At 35.9% G+C, this 18,943-nt stretch overlaps 1 protein-coding gene across 1 annotated transcript; it reads right to left on the bottom strand.

The window, feature by feature from the left end:
* Window positions 1-1,564: 1,564 nt before the first annotated feature.
* Window positions 1,565-17,845, bottom strand: LOC136041952 (gastrula zinc finger protein XlCGF17.1-like). The gene is made up of 3 exons (XM_065726763.1): window positions 17,809-17,845; window positions 6,078-6,197; window positions 1,565-2,511 (listed from the first exon to the last, which is right to left on the bottom strand). Exons 1-3 carry the CDS (start codon window positions 17,843-17,845, stop codon window positions 1,565-1,567), a joined length of 1,104 nt encoding a protein of 367 aa, XP_065582835.1.
* Between the last annotated feature and the right edge of the window lie 1,098 nt (window positions 17,846-18,943).

The following is an 18,943-nucleotide window of genomic DNA, read 5'->3' as shown; positions in this document are numbered from 1 at the left end:
ACATTATTGCCATGTGATTTTTTTTAATGCCTTCAAAAATTATTCTACCCCTTAAGACACAGCATAATAAAGCAGGGTATGTTGAGAAATTTACTTCCAAGCCCGTAATGTTATCCTGGTAAATTATCAACAAAAAGTTTGTTTCAAACATTGAATATTCTTCCATTGGATACTTAAGTTCTTTTAACGGTAAATATTATCATGCTAAATAATTAAATTCTATTCAATCAATCGTTGTCTTGCGATTTTTTTGTAGACACTAAAGCACTTGAGCTTAGACACACATGGCCTTGCGAGAAACAACCCCCTCCCCAGTCCTACACGAAAATATTTACCTTTCTAGCTTTAGATCATCAAAAGCCAAAACATCATTGTGGAGCCCGCAAGATGACACATCTGCAGACGTGGATTTTCAAACATATTTCAACTATATAACAGGTCTTAAAAGACTGACCATGTCTTCGAAATGTTCAGAACTTTTATATTTGCTTTTTACTGTTTAATAAAAAACTTACCCATATTAGACAGTAAAAAAACAAATATAAAAGTTCTGAACAATTCGAGTACACAGTCCATATTCATCATCAGCAGAAATACTAAGTATTATAATTAACACAAACAATATTTATACATAAAAAAATGTAATAACTTCCAGATCTCTGAATGTTACCGGTCCATTGCCTTAAAAAATTCATTAACTATTCATTCAAAGTCATGAGTTCCTTAATATTGCTTAAGTTTCTGTTGAAGTCTTAACAGAGTTGACACAATCTTCTTCTTTTAATTGTAAATGAAATGTTGCTGAATTGATAGTTATAAAATTTTCCATATCTATCATCCCCATATATACGACGTTGACAAAGTCAACGTCCTTCTTACGCACACTCAGAAAGGGTGTTCGAAAGCACAAGGTGTCTAGCCCCATCCCTTCATTGCCCGTCCTGGCTTAAAGATCTTGAAACAGAGATCAGCACTGTGTGTTTGGAAATTGAAAAGTCTTGTTCTGTATCCTTTACATTTTTTTTTTCCGATTTTTTTTTTTATTTCTCTTCTAACTACTTCAAGACGCCTAACTTTAAAATACTTGGATAGTTTACTACGAGTCCCCTTTCACAAAACAACTTTTCATACATATTATTATTCTTATTGGAATATTTGTGCTATAGCTTTTCCAATAAAAAAAAACAAAAACATTTTACACTTTTCATAAATTACCTTTATTAACCAATGCGGTTTAATAAACAAGCACTGATAAATAAAATACCCATCAAAATAAATACAGAAAAAAGTTTTTCACAAAAGTATAGAGCAAATTTACAAAAATACAAAGGTTACAACAATCAGAACTTCCTTTGATTAACAAATAAAGGAAAAAAGGTTAAAATAAAACTACAAAGAGGAGTGGACTCAACATGAAGACAAAAACAAAATGCTAAACATAAGTGCCATGCTAACACTTTCATCAAAAGTGTTTTATTTACAAGACACATTCTCTTCATCGTGAACTCTTCCATGTTTCCCTAAGCTAGAACTGGAGACAAAGGTTTTCTTACATTGCCCACACTCAAAGTGTGAGTTTTTCCCTTGTATGGGTTTTTTGATGTTTTGATAAATTAGAGCTAGAGGGGAAACATTTCTTACAAACCTCACATTGGAAGGGTTTTTCCCCAGTATGTATTTTTCTATGTAGGGACAAGCTGGAACTAGTAGAAAAACTTTTCTTGCACATATCACATTCAAAAGGTTTCTCCCCAGTGTGAATTCTTCGATGTGACGACAAACTGAATCTAAAAGTGAAAGTTTTTTCACACATATCACACTCAAAGGGTTTTTTTCCACTATGAGTTTTTCGGTGTTTTGATAAACTGGAAGCAGAATGAAAACTTCTATTACATTTTTCACATTCAAAAGGTTTCTCACCTGTGTGAAGTCTTCGATGTGAAGACAAACTGAATGCAAAAGTAAAACTTTTTTCACATATATTACAAACAAAAGGCTTTTCACCAGTATGAGTTTTTTGATGTTTAGACAAATTATAACTAGAAGAGAAGCCTTTTCTACATGTGTCACAGCTGAAACGTTTTTCCCCTCCATGAATAACTCTTCGATGACGCGATAACACTGAGCTGGTGGTAAATGTTTTCTCACACATAGCACATTTGAAAGGTTTCTCTCCAGTATGAATTCTTCTATGATTCGACATTTGGTATCTTTGTGAGAATGTTTTCTCACATATATCACACCCAAAAACTTTTTCTTCTTCATAAGGTTTTTGATGTTTATATAGATCTCCTCCGGGTAATATTTCTAATGAACTACATGGATTTTGTTTACGGTCCTCCTTTTCAGTGACATCATTGTTAGAAAATACATGGAAGTCACTAGCCAGCACAGGTTCACAATCTGAATCGGTTTCTTGCTTAAGATATACACTTGTAAAGCCAGGAACAAACTGTTTTCCGTGTTCTTGTTTGGACGGGTCATTTTCATAGATTGAATCAATAGTATCACCTAGAAAAAAAAACAAGGCTTATTTTAGTTACAAACCCAAATAGCCAACAAATTTAGGCACAAATAAAAATTTAGCAATAAAATTTAGTTACGAACACAACTTTGTCAACAAAAATTTATCCAAAAGGAGTGACAAGTTACAGTAGACATTCTCCTTCCCTCCTTCGATAAAACTTGAGAAACCAAAAACTGAACCATAACGGTCTAAGTGAGAAGAGGGAGCCACCAGAAAGACAGCATCGTGTACGCTTAAGAACTGTTAGGGCCAGTTATCTTTTCTATAAAAACAGCTTAGCCAGCTATGTCACCTCAAACGAACCAGGTTAGGGTATAGGTCTTCCAAACCTTACAAAATTTACCCAAGCTTGTTGTATAAATTGAAATTCTTCTCTGGAATAGAAAATTTTCTGTAAAGTAAGCCGATACCCGTGATAAAGCGAGCTAAACTTTCCCACCTTGGCAATGCCTATAAGCTCATTACTGTGTTGAATCTTTTTTCAATTTGAGCTGCTTATTGTGATTAGTCGTCATCCAACGTTATTTAATCTAGTTCTTCCGTTGTGTCTCTTATTTAAAAATTGATTTATTTATCTTTTTATATTATTCATCATGTCTACATTTGTTATATGTGTCATGTATAGACATTTATTGATGTTTCAGACGCTATATTTTTCATTTATTTAAATAATCAAATTGCGTCTTATATAACATGCAGGAAAAAGTCATCGACTTCTACTTAGCTGGAAAAAGTAGAGGACGACCCCAAGATGAGTTATTCAAATGTGATATCATAAGCTTTGCGTATCAGTTTTCGATTTTGTCCTTTGTAGGAAAACCCTCTATCATTTTGTCACTTCCTTTTTTTTGTCTTTTTTGATGCTTTTTTTCTGCTCTTTTTTTTTCTTTCTATTTTTGTCAGTACTCGTTTTTGAATTTTTTGTGCTTAATCGACTAATAGCGTAATATGTGTAAGTTCTGTTTCGCGATTGTCCCACTTAACAGGCCACAGAGCCTAGGTGGGATCTCTGATTGTGTTATTGAGTTCGTTTTTTTTTGTCGAAAAAAAAATAAATGTAATGATAATGTAATACTCACTGAAAATATTTTAAAAATACTTATTCACTACAATTGACTTAACAAAGCAAAACTTATTAAAATAACCATTTCTAGAAGTAATTTAAATACTACATTCAGAAATTGCCTATGCTCAGGCACTGACAAAGTGCATGATCCTATTAAATCTTCTACTTTTTTGGTTTATTTGGGTTTTAAAATTTTCTGAAGTGAGGCATATTTATCAAACAGTTTGTGGTAACGAACTGTAGTAAGGAGCGACCCGGCTCAATAGTAAACGAAACTCTAAAAGTCGGAATTCCGATACTAAAAGATACATCAAAAGAATCGAATTTTCATGCTGATTTTAAATATATAAGTTTCATCAAATTTAATCTTTGTCATAAAAAGTTACGAGCCTAAGAAAATTTACCTAAATCACACCATCACATTTACTGAAAATCACACCATCGCATTCAGCGTATAAGAAAACCCTATGGAAAAAATTTCAAGCACCTATCTACAAAAATGCGGAATTTCGTATTTTTTGCCAGAAGACAGATCACGGGTGCGTGTTTATTTGTTTTTGTTTTTTTTCTTTTTCCCAGGGGTCATCGTATCAACCGAATGGTCCTAGCATGTCGCAAGAGGGCTCATTCTAATAGAAATGAAAAGTTCTAGTGCCCTTTTTAAGAGACCAAAAAATTGGAGGGCACCTAGGCCCCCTCCCACGCTCATTTTTTTCGAAAAGTCAACAAATCTAAATTTTGAGATAGTCATTTTGTTCCACATAGTCGAAAATCATAATAACTATGTCTTTGGTGATGACTTACTCCCCCACAGTCCCTGGGGGAGGGGCTGCCAGTTACAAACTTTGACCAGTGTTTACATAAATTAATGGTTATTGGGAAGTGTACAGACGTTTTCAGGGGGATTCTTATGGTTTGGGGGGTTAGGTTGAGGGGAGGGAGCTATGTGGGAGTATCTTTCCTTGGAGGAATATGTCATGGGGAAGAGAAACTCAATGAAAAAGGCGCAGGATTTTTTAGCATTACTATATAAAAACAATGAAAAAATAAACATGAAAAAGTTTTTTCAGTTGAAAGTAAGGACTTTAAACGAACAAGACATTAAAAAACATTAAAGGACATTAAAACTTAAAACGAACAGAGATTATTAGGCATATGAGGGGTTCTAAAAATATTTTAGCATAAAGAGCGAGGTATTTAGGAGGAGATAAATACATCGCTCTTTATACTAAAGTATTTCTAGTAATTTCAACTACTAATTCTACGGCCTTTCTGATTCAGGGGTCATTCTTAAAGATTTGGGACAAAACTTAAGATTTAGTATAAAGAGCGAGGTATTAACGAGGGGAAAAACCCCCTCATATACGTAATAAAAATATAAGAATATAAAAGTTTTTTACGTAAGTTAATTCTTAAGTTACGTATATTATTTACTAATAAGAACGTTCGTTAAAAATTAAAAATTCTAGTTGCCTTTTTAAGTAACCGAAAAATTGGAGGGCAACTACACCTCCTTCCCCACTCCTTATTTCTCAAAAGCCATTTAGCCAAAAAAAGAATTAGTATGCGAATTTCATTTTAATAATTTATGTGCGGAGAGCCAAAATCAAACATGCATTAATTCAAAAACGTTGAGAAATTAAATTAAAAAAAACTAGTTTTTTTAACCGAAAGTAAAGAGCGACATTAAAACATAAACGAACAGAAATTACTCCGTATATGAAACGGGTTTTCCCCTCCGCAATCCCTCGCTCTTTACGCTAAAGTTTGACTCTTTGCCACAATTCTAGTTTTTAAAACAATTAAAAACTTTAGCGTAAAGAGCGAGGGATTGCGGAGGGGAGAACCCGTTTCATATACGGAGTAATTTCTGTTCGTTTTAAGTTTTAATGTCGCTCCTTACTTTCAGTTAAAAAAACTAGTTTTTTAAATTTAATTCTAACTAAAGAGGCGTAATACCTTCATAGGAAAGCCGAGAAAACATCAACTTAGGTATGTTTATCTTTTTAAACCGAGATATATGACCAATCTTTTGCCACTACCAAAAACTTATGATAACAAATAGGTTGCATATTTTCTCCATTCCACAAAAACAAACGATTAAGGACTTCTTCCAAGCTGATTTAGGGATAACCAGGTTTTCATTATACTCAGTGGATGATCAAAATCTCATATTATTAGCGAACTATCATCCCTTACCAGTAGAATATAGGCCGTTAGTGTTCATCATTGCCTTCGAAACAGACGTCGAACAACAATTTTCGTAGAGGCTCATCTTTAACATACGGCCAGTCAAATGCGTGCCTTAAAACAACGCTTCGACAACAGCTTGAAAAAATTTCGCCAGATGTCATACAAGGATTTTCGAAGAAGCTCATTTTTAATATACCAACGCTTGCCTTAAAACAACACTTTGGCAACAGCATGTAAATTTTTCGACAGATGTCGAACAACGAGTCTCGAAGAGGCTCATTTTCAACATACGGCCAGTGAAACACGTGTCTTCAAACAACACTTTGACAGCAGCTTTAAATTTTTCGACAGATGTCGAACAATGATTTTCGAAGAAGTTCAATTTTAATGTATGGTCAATCAAACGCATGCCTTAAAACAATAGTTCGACAACAGCTTAAAAAATTTAGCCTATCTTTCTTTGCTCCTCCAAGCACTCATCTTATTGAAGAAGACTTTTGTTTTTTTGGGTAATTTGTTTTTATATTTTCACGTTAAGCACCCTTTTTATTAACTAGACTAACAAAGAGAATGAATCCTTGCATTTTAGAGATTATTTCGTTACCTCATTTTATTATAACCTGAGTATTTTGTTTATAATTACTCAGAATTACTGCTTATTATTACTTACAAATCATCGTATTATTTCTAAGTATTATAAATTATTACATGTTACGTTAACTTTCATTTAAAACAACATTTCATTTAAAACCTCTCTTCAAATCCCACAAATCCTGACATTTACAGATCCAGAGAAGTAGACTTTTGTCTTCAACACACAATCATTGATTAGTAAGGATCATCCCTCATCCTGAATTTCCTTGGCTGGTATACGCCTGGAGGACTAACCATTCCCAACTAACCAGGTATATTATTAGTACTTTGCGCAAGGTTCTCTAACCCCTTGTTTTAGGTTTACCTAACACTACCACCTAATCCTCAGCCTGAAGCTTGCAGCTAGGCTTTAGTGAAAGACAAGTACCAAAGATATAGCCTTATAGCCATACTACCTGCCGTCGTAATCATGGATTTTAGCATTCTAAAAATATACTTTTTATTGTTGATAAAACCATCTCTAAACAGAATCAAATGGTAACCCTTCCAAAAAAAAGCCTAAAGAGCCTATCTCTTTAGTGGTGACGCAACTAGCTGATTCCCGGAAAGGGCCAAAGGTCTATAAAGTCGCAACAAAATGCTTTTCTCATTTAGTAACAAAGCAATCTTCAGGTGAATAAGGTATTTTCTACTTGATATTAAAAATGTATCATTAAACAACGTATTGTTGCTAACATTTGTCTCTTAAATACCTTTATAGCAAGCAAATACCCATAAAAGTCAAAATTGTCCTGGAAAGAGCCTAAGTTTTTCAGAAATTAAAGTTTGAAAATGTCATTTTGCTTTCAGTTTCAGACAAACTTTTTGGCAATATGCGGAAACATAATTTCTCACTAGGCCATTGCTTCCTTTCTCTTAGTTATGCCAATGAGTCAAAAGAAGTCAGATCTTGATGCAGGGTTGCAATTTTAAAAATAATAAGCTACTGAAAGAGGATCCTAATTGCGTGAAAAATCCTAAATCAACCTTTGTTTTAGGAAAAGTATGCTCTCATCTACTGATAAATAATCGGACGTTTCTAGTAAAACTTAAAGTTATGTCTATAAGCACCCAACAGAAAAATAGGCAAAGAGAGTTTCAGGTGTGACTTCTGCAAAATGTCTCAAATAGGTTAAGGAAGGCTACACTGCGATAAATGGAACCTTAAAAGGAATCAAACGATAAATGTGCACAAAGATAAAATATACGTAGCTGGTAAAAGAAACCCGAACCAAATCAAAATATATCAAGTACCTCAAGAAAGCTTGAAATAGCAAAGTAAGAGACAAAGAGATTAATGTATTCATGAAATACCGAACCACAAGAGCAAATATTCAATCATTTCTTATTTCTCATCGACCAGAACATGCTTCACCGCAGAAGCTCTATTGCAAGACAGTGCTTAAGGATACTGCAACAATATGTATTTGATAAGTTATCCATGAAGCAGCTTATTGGAAATAACTGAGTATCCCAAAAAACGTAGAGCCTTTGAATTTTTTTTTTTTATATATTCAACAATGGCAAAGATTCTAATAGGAGTCACTAGTTTTCATGTAACGATTGTATTCCACTAGAAGCTACTTTTACATGGCTTGCTCCCTTCCATGATGTCATCGTACACATATTAAATTATTAATATTCCTAGCTTGCGATTAAGCATACAGGGTCCTAAAACGGCTTCAGTTCTTTTGTAGTAATTAAATAAAAAAAACAAGTTTTTTTTAACGGAAAGTAAGGAGCGACATATGTGAAAGGAGACACTTCCTCATCAACGCCCGCTCTTTACGCTAAAGTTTGACTCTTTTTCTTAACTCTACTTTTTAAAACAGCAAAAAGCTTTAGCGTAAAGAGCGGGGCGTTGATGAGGAAGTGTCTCCTTTCACATACGTCGCTCCTTACTTTCCGTTAAAAAAAAACTTGTTTTTTTTTATTTAATTTCTGAACGTTTTTGAATCAATGCATGTTTTGATTTTGGCTCTCCGCAGATGAATAATTAAAACGAAATTTGTATATATATTTTCTTTTTGATAAATGGCTTTCTCATAGTTTTTATTGAATGATTTTGAGAAAAAAAGGAGCGGAGGAGGGGGCCTAGTTGCCCTCCGATTTTGGTTACTTAAAAAGGCAACTAGAACGTTTAATTTTTTTACGAATGTTTTTATTAGTAAAAGATATACGTAACTGAAAAATTAGCTTACATAGCGAACTGTATTCTCATGTTTTTATTACGTGTACGAAGGGGTTTACCCCCTCGTCAGAACCTCACTCTTTACACTAAAGCTTAAATTTTGTTCCAATTTCTTATGAATGACCCCGAATCACAGAAGCCGTAGAATAAATAATTGAAATTACTAAAAATACTTTAGCTTTAAAAAGAGCAAGGTATTAGGAGGAGGTGAGCCCATCATATGCGTAATAATTTCTATTCGTTTTAAATTTTAATGCTTCTCCTTACTTTCAGTTGAAGAAACTTTTTCATATTTATTTTTTCATTGTATTTTTTTAAATAATGCTAGATAGTCCTGCGCTCCTTTCATGAAAATTTTCTTCTCCCATGACAAATTCCTCCAAGAAAATTCCCCCAGCATATCCCCCTCTTCTCACCCCCCCAACCTGAAAATCCCCCTGAAAACGTCTGCACACTTTCAAATTGCCATTACTATAAGTAAGCACTGGTCAAAGTTTGTAACTTGTGGCCCCTCCCACGGGGATTGCGGGGGACTAAGTCGTCCCCAAAGACATAGTTATAAGGTTTTTTGACTACGCTGAGTAAAATGGCTATCTCAAAATTTTGATTTGGTGACTTTGGGAAAATAATTAGCGTGGGTGGGGGCCTAGATGCCCTCCAAATTTTTTTGTCACTTAAAAAGGGCACTGGAACTTTTCATTTCCGTTAGAATGAGCCCTCTCGCAAGATTCTAGGACCACTGGGTCGATAAGATCACCCCTGGGGAAAAAAAACAAAAAAAAACAACAAACAAACAAATAAACACGCATCCGTGATCTGCCTTCTTGCAAAAAATACAAAATTCCAATTTTTTGTCGATAGGAGCTTGAAAACTACAATTGGGTTCTCTGATACGCTGAATCTGATGGTGTGATTTTCGTTAAGATTCTATGACTTTTTGGGGTTGTTTCCCCCTATTTTCTAAAATAAGGCAAATTCTCTCAGGCTCGTAACTTTTGTTGGGTAGGACTAAACTTGATTAAGCTTATATATTTAAAATCAGCATTAAAATGCAATTCTTTTGATGTAGCTTTATTGATATCAAAATTCCATTTTTTTTAGAATTTTGGTTACTATTGAGCCGGGTCACTCCTTACTACAGTTCGTTACCACGAACTGTTTGAAACATAAAACAAGTGTAAAAATAAGATGTTCTCTTAGGAGCAGGAAAGTCCGTAAAGCCTGAAAAAAAACAACTACTTTAAAAGACAGTCAGTCATAGTCTCTTTTCAATAACTTTGAGTATACAGTTGTAATTTTCTTAAAATCTCAAGCCACCTCAATTTTTAGTTAAGCCCTAGTTTTTAGAGTTCTCAAACATAGGGAAATATTTACGAGTCAGTTTATTTACTGTTTCCTTTTCAGAAGTAGGGGTGATCCAGGATTACTGACAATCCAAACAAATATGTTGACTATAATATCCAAAGGTGTGCTCAGTAAAAATCATAATAAGATACTATGAAATTTAGTCTGAATAAATCTATATATATATATATATATATATATATATATATATATATATATATATATATATATATATATATATATATATATATATATATATATATATATATATATATATATAAAAAAATAAGTTGTCTGTCTGTGTGTCTGTCTGTGGATCAGGTGACGTCATGTTTCTGTGTTGACTGACGTCATGAAATTAGTTGTCGTCATTTTTGCTTTGACGGTGACGTCATTCAAGATATTTAAGACATATGTTCACGTAGAAATCTATTAATGTTTAAGTTTACAATGACTGATGAACTTACCATGGCAAAAGCCGATGAAGATGCTCAAAGAGTCTATGCCAAAAAACTTGCTGCTGATAGAGAAAGTCAGAAAAGAAAGCGTGCCGAGGAACTACCAGAGCAACGCGAAAGCAGACTTGCTGCTAAAAGAGAAAGTGAAAAAAGAAGGCGTGCCGAGGAATCAAAAGAACAGCAAGGAAACAGGCTTGAGGCTGATAGAGAAAGAAAGAACAGAAAGCGTGCCGAGGAATCAAAAGAACAGCAAGGAAACAGGCTTGAGGCTGATAGAGAAAAAAAGAACAGAAAGCGTGCCGAGGAACTACCAGAGCAACGCGGAAGCAGACTTGCTGCTAAAAGAGAAAGTGAAAAAAGAAGGCGTGCCGAGGAATTACAAGAACAGCAAGAAATCAGGCTTGCTGCTGATAGAGAAAGTAAGAAAAGAAAGCGTGCCGAGGAATAACAAGAACAGCAAGAAATCAGGCTTGCTGCTGATAGAGAAAGTAAGAAAAGAAAGCGTGCCGAGGAATCAGAGCAACCTGAAAGTTATCGCCTGGCATTCAGGTACAACCCATTCGATGATTATAGCTTGAGTAGATGTGTTCAAATCGGGACAATGTCTAAAATTTGTCCCTATTGCAAGGCCTTGAAATTCAATGGTGAAACAATGGGAATGTGTTGCGCCTCAGGAAAAGTTAAACTTCCTCTATTGGCTGCACCACCAGAGCCATTGAAGACTTTCCTTACTGGAACTACGTCAGAATCTAAGCGTTTTTTGTCAAAAATCAGAAAATACAACTCATGTTTCCAAATGACGTCGTTTGGAGCCCAAATCGAAAATCCAGATCAATTTATGTCTACTTTCAAAGTAAAAGGGCAAATTTATCATAGAGCAGGGTCCCTTCTACCATTCTCAGGCGAGAATCATAAATTTTTACAATTGTACTTCATCAGTGATAGAAATTCTGAATTGAATGCACGTTGCGAAATTTCTCCCAACGTTGAAAGGACAATCGTTTCCCAATTGCAACATCTTTTCCACGAAAATAATAATTTAGTGCGTCTGTTCAAAACAGCCATCGATTTGATGCCTACTGATACGCATAAAATTGTTAATTCCGCTGACAAAACGCCTCCTGGCCAACATGTGCGTAGATACAATGCTCCAACTATCGACGAAGTGGCAATCGTTATGGTCGGTGATCAGTTTTTACCTCGAGATATTATTCTTCATAAGCGAAACGCTCAGTTGTTAAGAATTGCTGAAACTCATCGATGCTACGATGCCCTACAATATCCTATCATTTTTTGGGATGGAGCCGACGGCTATCACTTTAATATTAAATTGATGAATCCAGCCACTAACAAAGAAATGAATAAGAAATGCAGTGCAATGCATTATTATTCCTATAGACTAATGATTCGGCAGGATGAAGAAAATTATATTTTAAAATGCCGTGAATTGTTTCACCAATTCGTCGTTGATATGTATGCTAAAATTGAATCAGAACGTTTGCTATATATCCGCCTGAATCAGACCAAGCTCCGCTCTGAACAATATATTCATTTGCGAGATGCAGTTATAAATGACGGTAATACCACAAACGTTGGAAGATTAACAATTTTACCTTCGTCATATGCTGGCAGTCCCCGTCATATGCATGAATATGCTCAAGATGCTATTGCGTATGTTCGTCTCTATGGTCGTCCAGATTTATTTATTACATTTACATGTAATTAATCTTGGGACGAGATACTGCAGCTTTTACTTCAAGGACAATCGGCGGTTCATAGGCATGACATTACGGCCCGTGTCTTCCGGCAAAAGTTGAAATCACTGATAAACTACATTGTAAAACTTGAAGTGTTTGGGTCAGTGCGATGCTGGATGTACTCAGTGGAATGGCAAAAACGAGGTTTGCCACACGCACATATACTAATCTGGCTACATAAAAAAATTACTTCGAACGAAATTGATGATGTGATTTCCGCTGAAATACCTGATAAAAATGTCGATAAGATATTATTGTAAAAAATATGATACATGGACCTTGCGGTGCACTGAACGAAAATTCACCATGCATGGCCAAAGGAACAAAGCAATATCCTCGACTTTTAGTATCAAACACAATTACTGGCAATGATGGTTACCCACAATATAGAAGAAGATCTACTGAAGATGGCGGTAAAACAGCAATAATAAAGAAGCGTAGCGGTACCACCATCGAAGTAGATAACCAGTGGGTTGTTCCATATTCCCCATTATTATCAAAAACATTTAATGCACACATAAACGTTGAATACTGTAACTCCGTAAAGGCAATCAAATACATATGTAAATACGTCAACAAAGGCAGTGACATGGCAGTTTTTGGCTTGCAGCCCGAAATCAAAGATTTCGATGAAATCGTACAATATCAGGCTGGAAGATACATAAGCAGTAATGAAGCTGTTTGGCGAATTCTTTCATTTCCGATACATGAACGTAGTCCAGCTGTTGTTCACTTAGCGGTACATTTACAGAATGGTCAACGTGTTTATTTCACGGAAACCAACGTGCAACAAAGAGTCCTGAATCCACCGGATACAACATTAACAGCTTTTTTTCGCTTTGCAAAAATGATTCTTTTGCAAAAAAACTGCTGTATACTGAAGTGCCTTCGTATTACACGTGGAATACTAAAAATAAAGTATTTGAACGTCGAAAACAGTGTAAGTCAGTCGACGGCCAACCTACCATCTTCAAAGATACCACGATAGGAAGACTCTACACCGTTCACCCCAATCAACATGAATGCTTCTTTCTACGCCTGCTTTTGGTGAATGTACCCGGTCCGACATCCTTTGAGTATTTGAGGACTGTAAATGGTACTATACATGACACTTACCGTAGTGCATGCCAAGCTCTGAATTTATTGGAGAATGACCAACACTGGGATAACTGCATCAATGACGCGTGCGAAACGTCAACCCCAAGTCAAATTCGTGCATTGTTTGGCATCATTTTAACAACTTGCTCTCCATCAGCTCCTACAGAGTTATGGGAAAAATATAAGTCAAAAATGTCCGAAGATATACTCCATCGAAAACAGTTAGAGACGTCAGATATGACTTTTGATTTTACATCAGAAATTTATAACTACACTTTAGTTGTTATAGAAGATTTGTGCGTACGTATGGCAAACAAACCTCTTCAGGATTTGGGAATGCCTTCACCTAACCGTACCGCTGCTGTTTCGACATGTGTAGAATTGGATCGTGAACAAAGTTACAGTACGAGTGATCTATTGTCATATGTACAAAATAACATTTCCAAGTTAACGTCGGAACAAAAAGACATTTATGATACGATAATGCATTGTGTCGATAACAACGTTGGAGAAATTTTCTTTTGGGCCAGGAGGTACTGGTAAAACGTTTGTGATAAAACTGATTCTGGCATCAATTCGATCAAAAAATGATATAGCGTTGGCAATTGCGTCGTCCGGAATAGCCGCAACATTGCTGCCTGGTGGAAGAACTGCTCATTCCGCTTTGAAATTGCCTCTGAACTTGCATTCTACAGAAACTCCCACGTGCAATATTTCCAAGTCATCTGGGATGGGTAAAGTATTGCAGCAATGCAAACTTATTATTTGGGATGAGTGCACAATGGCACACAAAAAATCGCTCGAGGCTCTGGATCAATGCTTGAAAGATTTGCGAGGGAAGTCGAAACCCTTTGGCAGCACATTAATATTGCTTGCGGGAGATTTCAGGCAAACATTACCTATAATACCTAGATCAACTCCTGCAGACGAAATGAATGCTTGCCTGAAAAATTCTAATTTATGGGCACACGTAAAAACATTAAAATTAACTACAAATATGCGTGTCCGATTGCAAAACGATGACTCTGGTCAAACATTTTCAGATCAATTGCTGGCAATGGGAAACGGAAAGCTCCCAGTAGACTCAATTTCAGGACGTATACAACTACCTGCTGATTTCTGTAATTTAGTGACGTCCAAAAATGAATTGATTGAAAAAGTATTTCCGAATATTCTAAAAAATTATAAAAATAATAAATGGCTAAGTGAAAGAGCGATTCTCGCACCCAAAAATATAGACGTCCACGAAATCAACAATATTGTTTTGACCAAGATTCGAGACCAGGCAGTCCTTTACAAGTCAGTCGACACAGTTTTGGAACCAAATGAAGCGGTTAATTATCCATCTGAATTTTTAATTCCATAGATCTTTCAGGGTTTCCCCACACGTGCTACAACTAAAAATAGGCGTACCAATAATACTTTTAAGAAATATAAACCCACCAAAGCTTTGCAATGGCACTCGACTTGCTGTAAAAAAAACAATGGAAAACCTAATAGAGGCCACAATCTTGACAGGGCCTTTTGAGGGTGAGGCTCTTCCTATTCCTCGCATTCCCATGATTCCAACGGATCTGCCTTTTCAATTTAAAAGATTGCAATTCCCAATTCGATTAGCATTTGCAATCACCATTAACAAAGCTCAAGGTCAATCATTAGAAAAATGTGGTATAGATCTTAATACTGATTGTTTTTCCCATGGACAATTGTACGTTGCATGTTCGAGGGTCGGTAAACCTGACAATCTATTTATATGCAGCGACAATTGGACAGCGAAGAATGTTGTATATTCGCAAGTTTTACGCAGTTAATTTGTATTTTGGAACCAAATGAAGCGGTTAATTATCCATCTGAATTTTTAAATTCCATAGATCCTTCAGGGTTTCCACCACACGTGCTACAACTAAAAATAGGCGTACCAATAATACTTTTAAGAAATATCAACCCACCAAAGCTTTGCAATGGCACGCGACTTGCCGTAAAAAAAAACAATGGAAAACCTAATAGAGGCCACAATCTTGACAGGGCCTTATGAGGGTGAGGCTGTTCTTATTCCTCGCATTCCCATGATTCCAACGGATCTGCTTTTTCAATTTAAAAGATTGCAATTCCCAATTCGATTAGCATTTGCAACCACCATCAACAAAGCTCAAGGGCAATCACTAGAAAAATGCGGTATAGATCTTAATACAGATTAAATAAAAAAAACAAGTTTTTTCAACTGAAAGTAAGGAGTGACATCAAAACTTAAAACGCACAGAAATTACTTCGTATATGAAAGAGGCTGCTTCCTCATCAACGCCCCGCTCTTTACGCTAAAGTTTGACTCTTTCTCTCAAATCTTCTTTCTAAAACAGTAAAAAACTTTAGCGTAAAGAGCGGGGCGTTGATGAGGAAGCAGCCTCTTTCATATACGAAGTAATTTCTGTGCGTTTTAAGTTTTGATGTCACTCCTTACTTTCAGTTGAAAAAACTTGTTTTTTTATTTAGTTTCTGAACGTTTTTGAATCAATGCATGTTTTGATTTTGGCTCTCCGCAGAGGAATAATCAAAACGAAATTTGCATTTTTTTTTTTTTTTTTGGCTCAATGGCTTTCTCATAATTTTGATCGAATGATTTTGAGAAAAAAAGAGCGGGGGACGAAGCCTAGTTGCCCCCCGATTTTTTGGTTAATTAAAAAGGCAACTAGAACTTTTAATTTTTTACGAATCTTTCTATTGGTAAAAGATTTACGTAACTTATAAATTAGCTTACGTAAAGAACTTTTGTATTCTCATGTTTTTATTACATATATGAGGGGATTCGCCCCATCGTCAGTACCTCGCTCTTTACACCAAAGCTTAAATTTTATCCCAATTCATTAAGAATGACCCCCTGAATCACAAAAGCCGTAGAATAAGTAGTTGAAATTACCGAAAATACTTTAGCGTAAAGAGCGAGGTATTAGAAGGAGGTGAGCCCCTCATATGGGTAATAATTTCTGTTTGTTTTAAGTTTTATTGCTGTTCCTTACTTCCAGCTGAAAAAGCTTTTTCACTTTTATTTTTTAATTATTTTTTTTTTAAATAATGCTAGTAAATCCTGCTCTCCCTTCATGGAAATTTTCTTCTCCCATTACAAATTCTCGAAGGAAAGTTCTCCCAGCATATCCCCCTCTTCTCAACCCCTCCCCCAAACCAAAAAAATCCTCCTGAAAACGCCTGTATACTTCCCAATAACCATTACTATATGTAAGCACAGGTCAAAGTTTGTAACTTGTTGCCCCTCCCACGGGGACTGTGGGGGAGTAACTCTTCCCCAAAGACATAGTTATAAGGTTTTTCGACTACGCTGAATAAAATGGCTATCTCAGAATTTTGATCCGTTGACTTTGGGAAAATAATTAGCGTGGGAGGGGGCCTAGGTGCCCTCCAATTTTTTTGGTCACTTAAAAAGGGCACTAGAACTTTTCATTTCCGTTATAATGAGCCCTCTTGCAACATTCTAGGACAACTGGGTCGATACGATCACCCCTGGGAAAAAAAACAAACAAAAAAACAAAAAAACAAATAAACACGCATCCGTGATCTGCCTTCTGGCAAAAAATGCAAAATTCCACATTTTTGTAGATAGGAGCTCGAAACTTCTACAGTAGGGTTCTCTGATACGCTGAATCTGATGGTGTGATTTTCGTTAAGATTCTATGACTTTTAGAGGGCGTTTTCCCCTATTTTCTAAAATAACGCAAATTTTCTCAGGCTCGTAACTTTTGATGGGTAAGACTAAACTTGATGAAACTTATATATTTAAAACCAGCATTAAAATGCGATTCTTTTGATGTAGCTATTGGTATCAAAATTCCATTTTTTAGAGTTTTGGTTACTATTGAGCCGGGTCGCTCCTTACTACAGTTCGTTACCACGAACTGTTTGATAGAGCCAGTAATCACGACAACGCATACCGCGGATCATTTTAAATTAAATCATTTACTTTTACTCTCTTATTTATTTACTCTTTGGTTACGACCCCATATTTATTTATTTTTTACGACCCCATTGTCGTATCCCTCAAAGGACTCATAGCCATGAAGTAAAAAAAAATTAAAACAAACCAACATTTCGAGCTATCTCTTTAACTATAGACAGCATATCTGGATCCCTATACATTTGAAAGGCCGTCACTCACAGATTCTTCTTTCACCCGTCAATCTTTGTCGTCATTACTGCACGGCGGATTAGTTAATGCTGCAGATACCATAAGTATGCCTACTCCAACTTGCCTTTACATAGCTAAGTCCTTGGGGCTATGCTGGGGTCCATTGAATAAAGCTTGAACAAGTCATTTTTGGACACAACGATAGATAGATAAGATTTATTTGCAAAAAAGCCTGCAGGCCATAGCAAAACACATACAACTTTAAACGCCTAATTACAAACAACTTAAACAAGCAAACAAACTTGCAAACACTTTATGAATTCAGAAACACCCGTAAATAAACTCTTACCAAGCTAATTCCTCAAACATGGTTCCCTATGCTTATTCCCTAAACGAAGAAACTTACACAACTGTTTAATAGCATATCCATTCCTCTCAGCCATTCGCTCCTTTGACCAGCATTCACTCCCCAACACTCGTCTAAAACATTCCTTCCGCAACTCAGACAGCTCTTCACACTCGGATACAAAATGAACTAAATTTTCATTCCCCCCGCCACACATAGGGCAAATGTAGGGGCCTGCCTCCTGCCTAAACTTTCCCAAATATTTCCTTCTGATGCCTAAATCTAAACTATCTCCTCTTAGCAACAACAAATTCTTTAAGTCCTCCCTACTCAACCCATATTTAAAATAAACTTCCTCTCCCCAACACTCTTTAGCATGGGAGTAAAACCCCAAAGACACCGATTAGTCCTTTTGAGTTTGCCACTCTTGGATTTCTTGGTCGTTTAGGATTCGCTGAACTTCCTTCTATACTGAAACGCTTCCATCGACTGGTCCTTTGCCTTCATTCCACATCTCTGAAAGGCCCGAAATGTCCAGTATTTTCTTGACCTGTTTTGTCCACGAATCCCGTCTACTGTCCTTCAAACTCTCCAAATACGCTGACTTAAGAAGCCGAACTCTAGGTAGTCTAACTATTTTCTCCCAATATTTCACGATTTTAACCAATCTACCACTCCTTAAAGTGAAAAGTCCCAAATCTCCTTTCAATACCACTGAACTGAATGAATCCTCCAAGCCTAACATTCTCTTAAAATATCTTAGTTGAACTACTTCTAACTTAGCGGTTTTAGCAAAACCACAAACCTCCGACCCCCAATGTAGACCAGTAACTACTTTTGTCTGGAACACCCTTTTCTGAATCCTCATGTCAGCAAGCTGACCTAAATTACTTCTCAACAGCATATTTGTTAACCTTTTACCCCCTTAAATTACAATCTTCCACATGCCTAGACATCCCCTTTAGTGCACTAAACTTAACACCCAGATAAACAAACTCCTCTTTACCTCCAGCATCACTCTTCCAAAATTAAAAACAACCTCAGAATCAATCTCTCATTTGCTTCTAAATACTAGTACTACTGACTTCTTAGCATTTAACTCCAAATCCTTCTTTTCTAAGTAATCTTTTATTAAATCTAATTGCTTCTGAAGATTCTCCCTACTATTTGCCACTACTACTATATCATCCGCAAA

The sequence above is a fragment of the Artemia franciscana genome, unplaced genomic scaffold, assembly GCF_032884065.1.
Source record: "Artemia franciscana unplaced genomic scaffold, ASM3288406v1 PGA_scaffold_52, whole genome shotgun sequence".
In the NCBI taxonomy this organism is placed as follows: Eukaryota; Metazoa; Arthropoda; class Branchiopoda; order Anostraca; family Artemiidae; genus Artemia; species Artemia franciscana.
The sequence above is the reverse complement of the archived record's forward strand: the minus strand, read 5'-3'. Positions and strand labels throughout refer to the sequence as shown.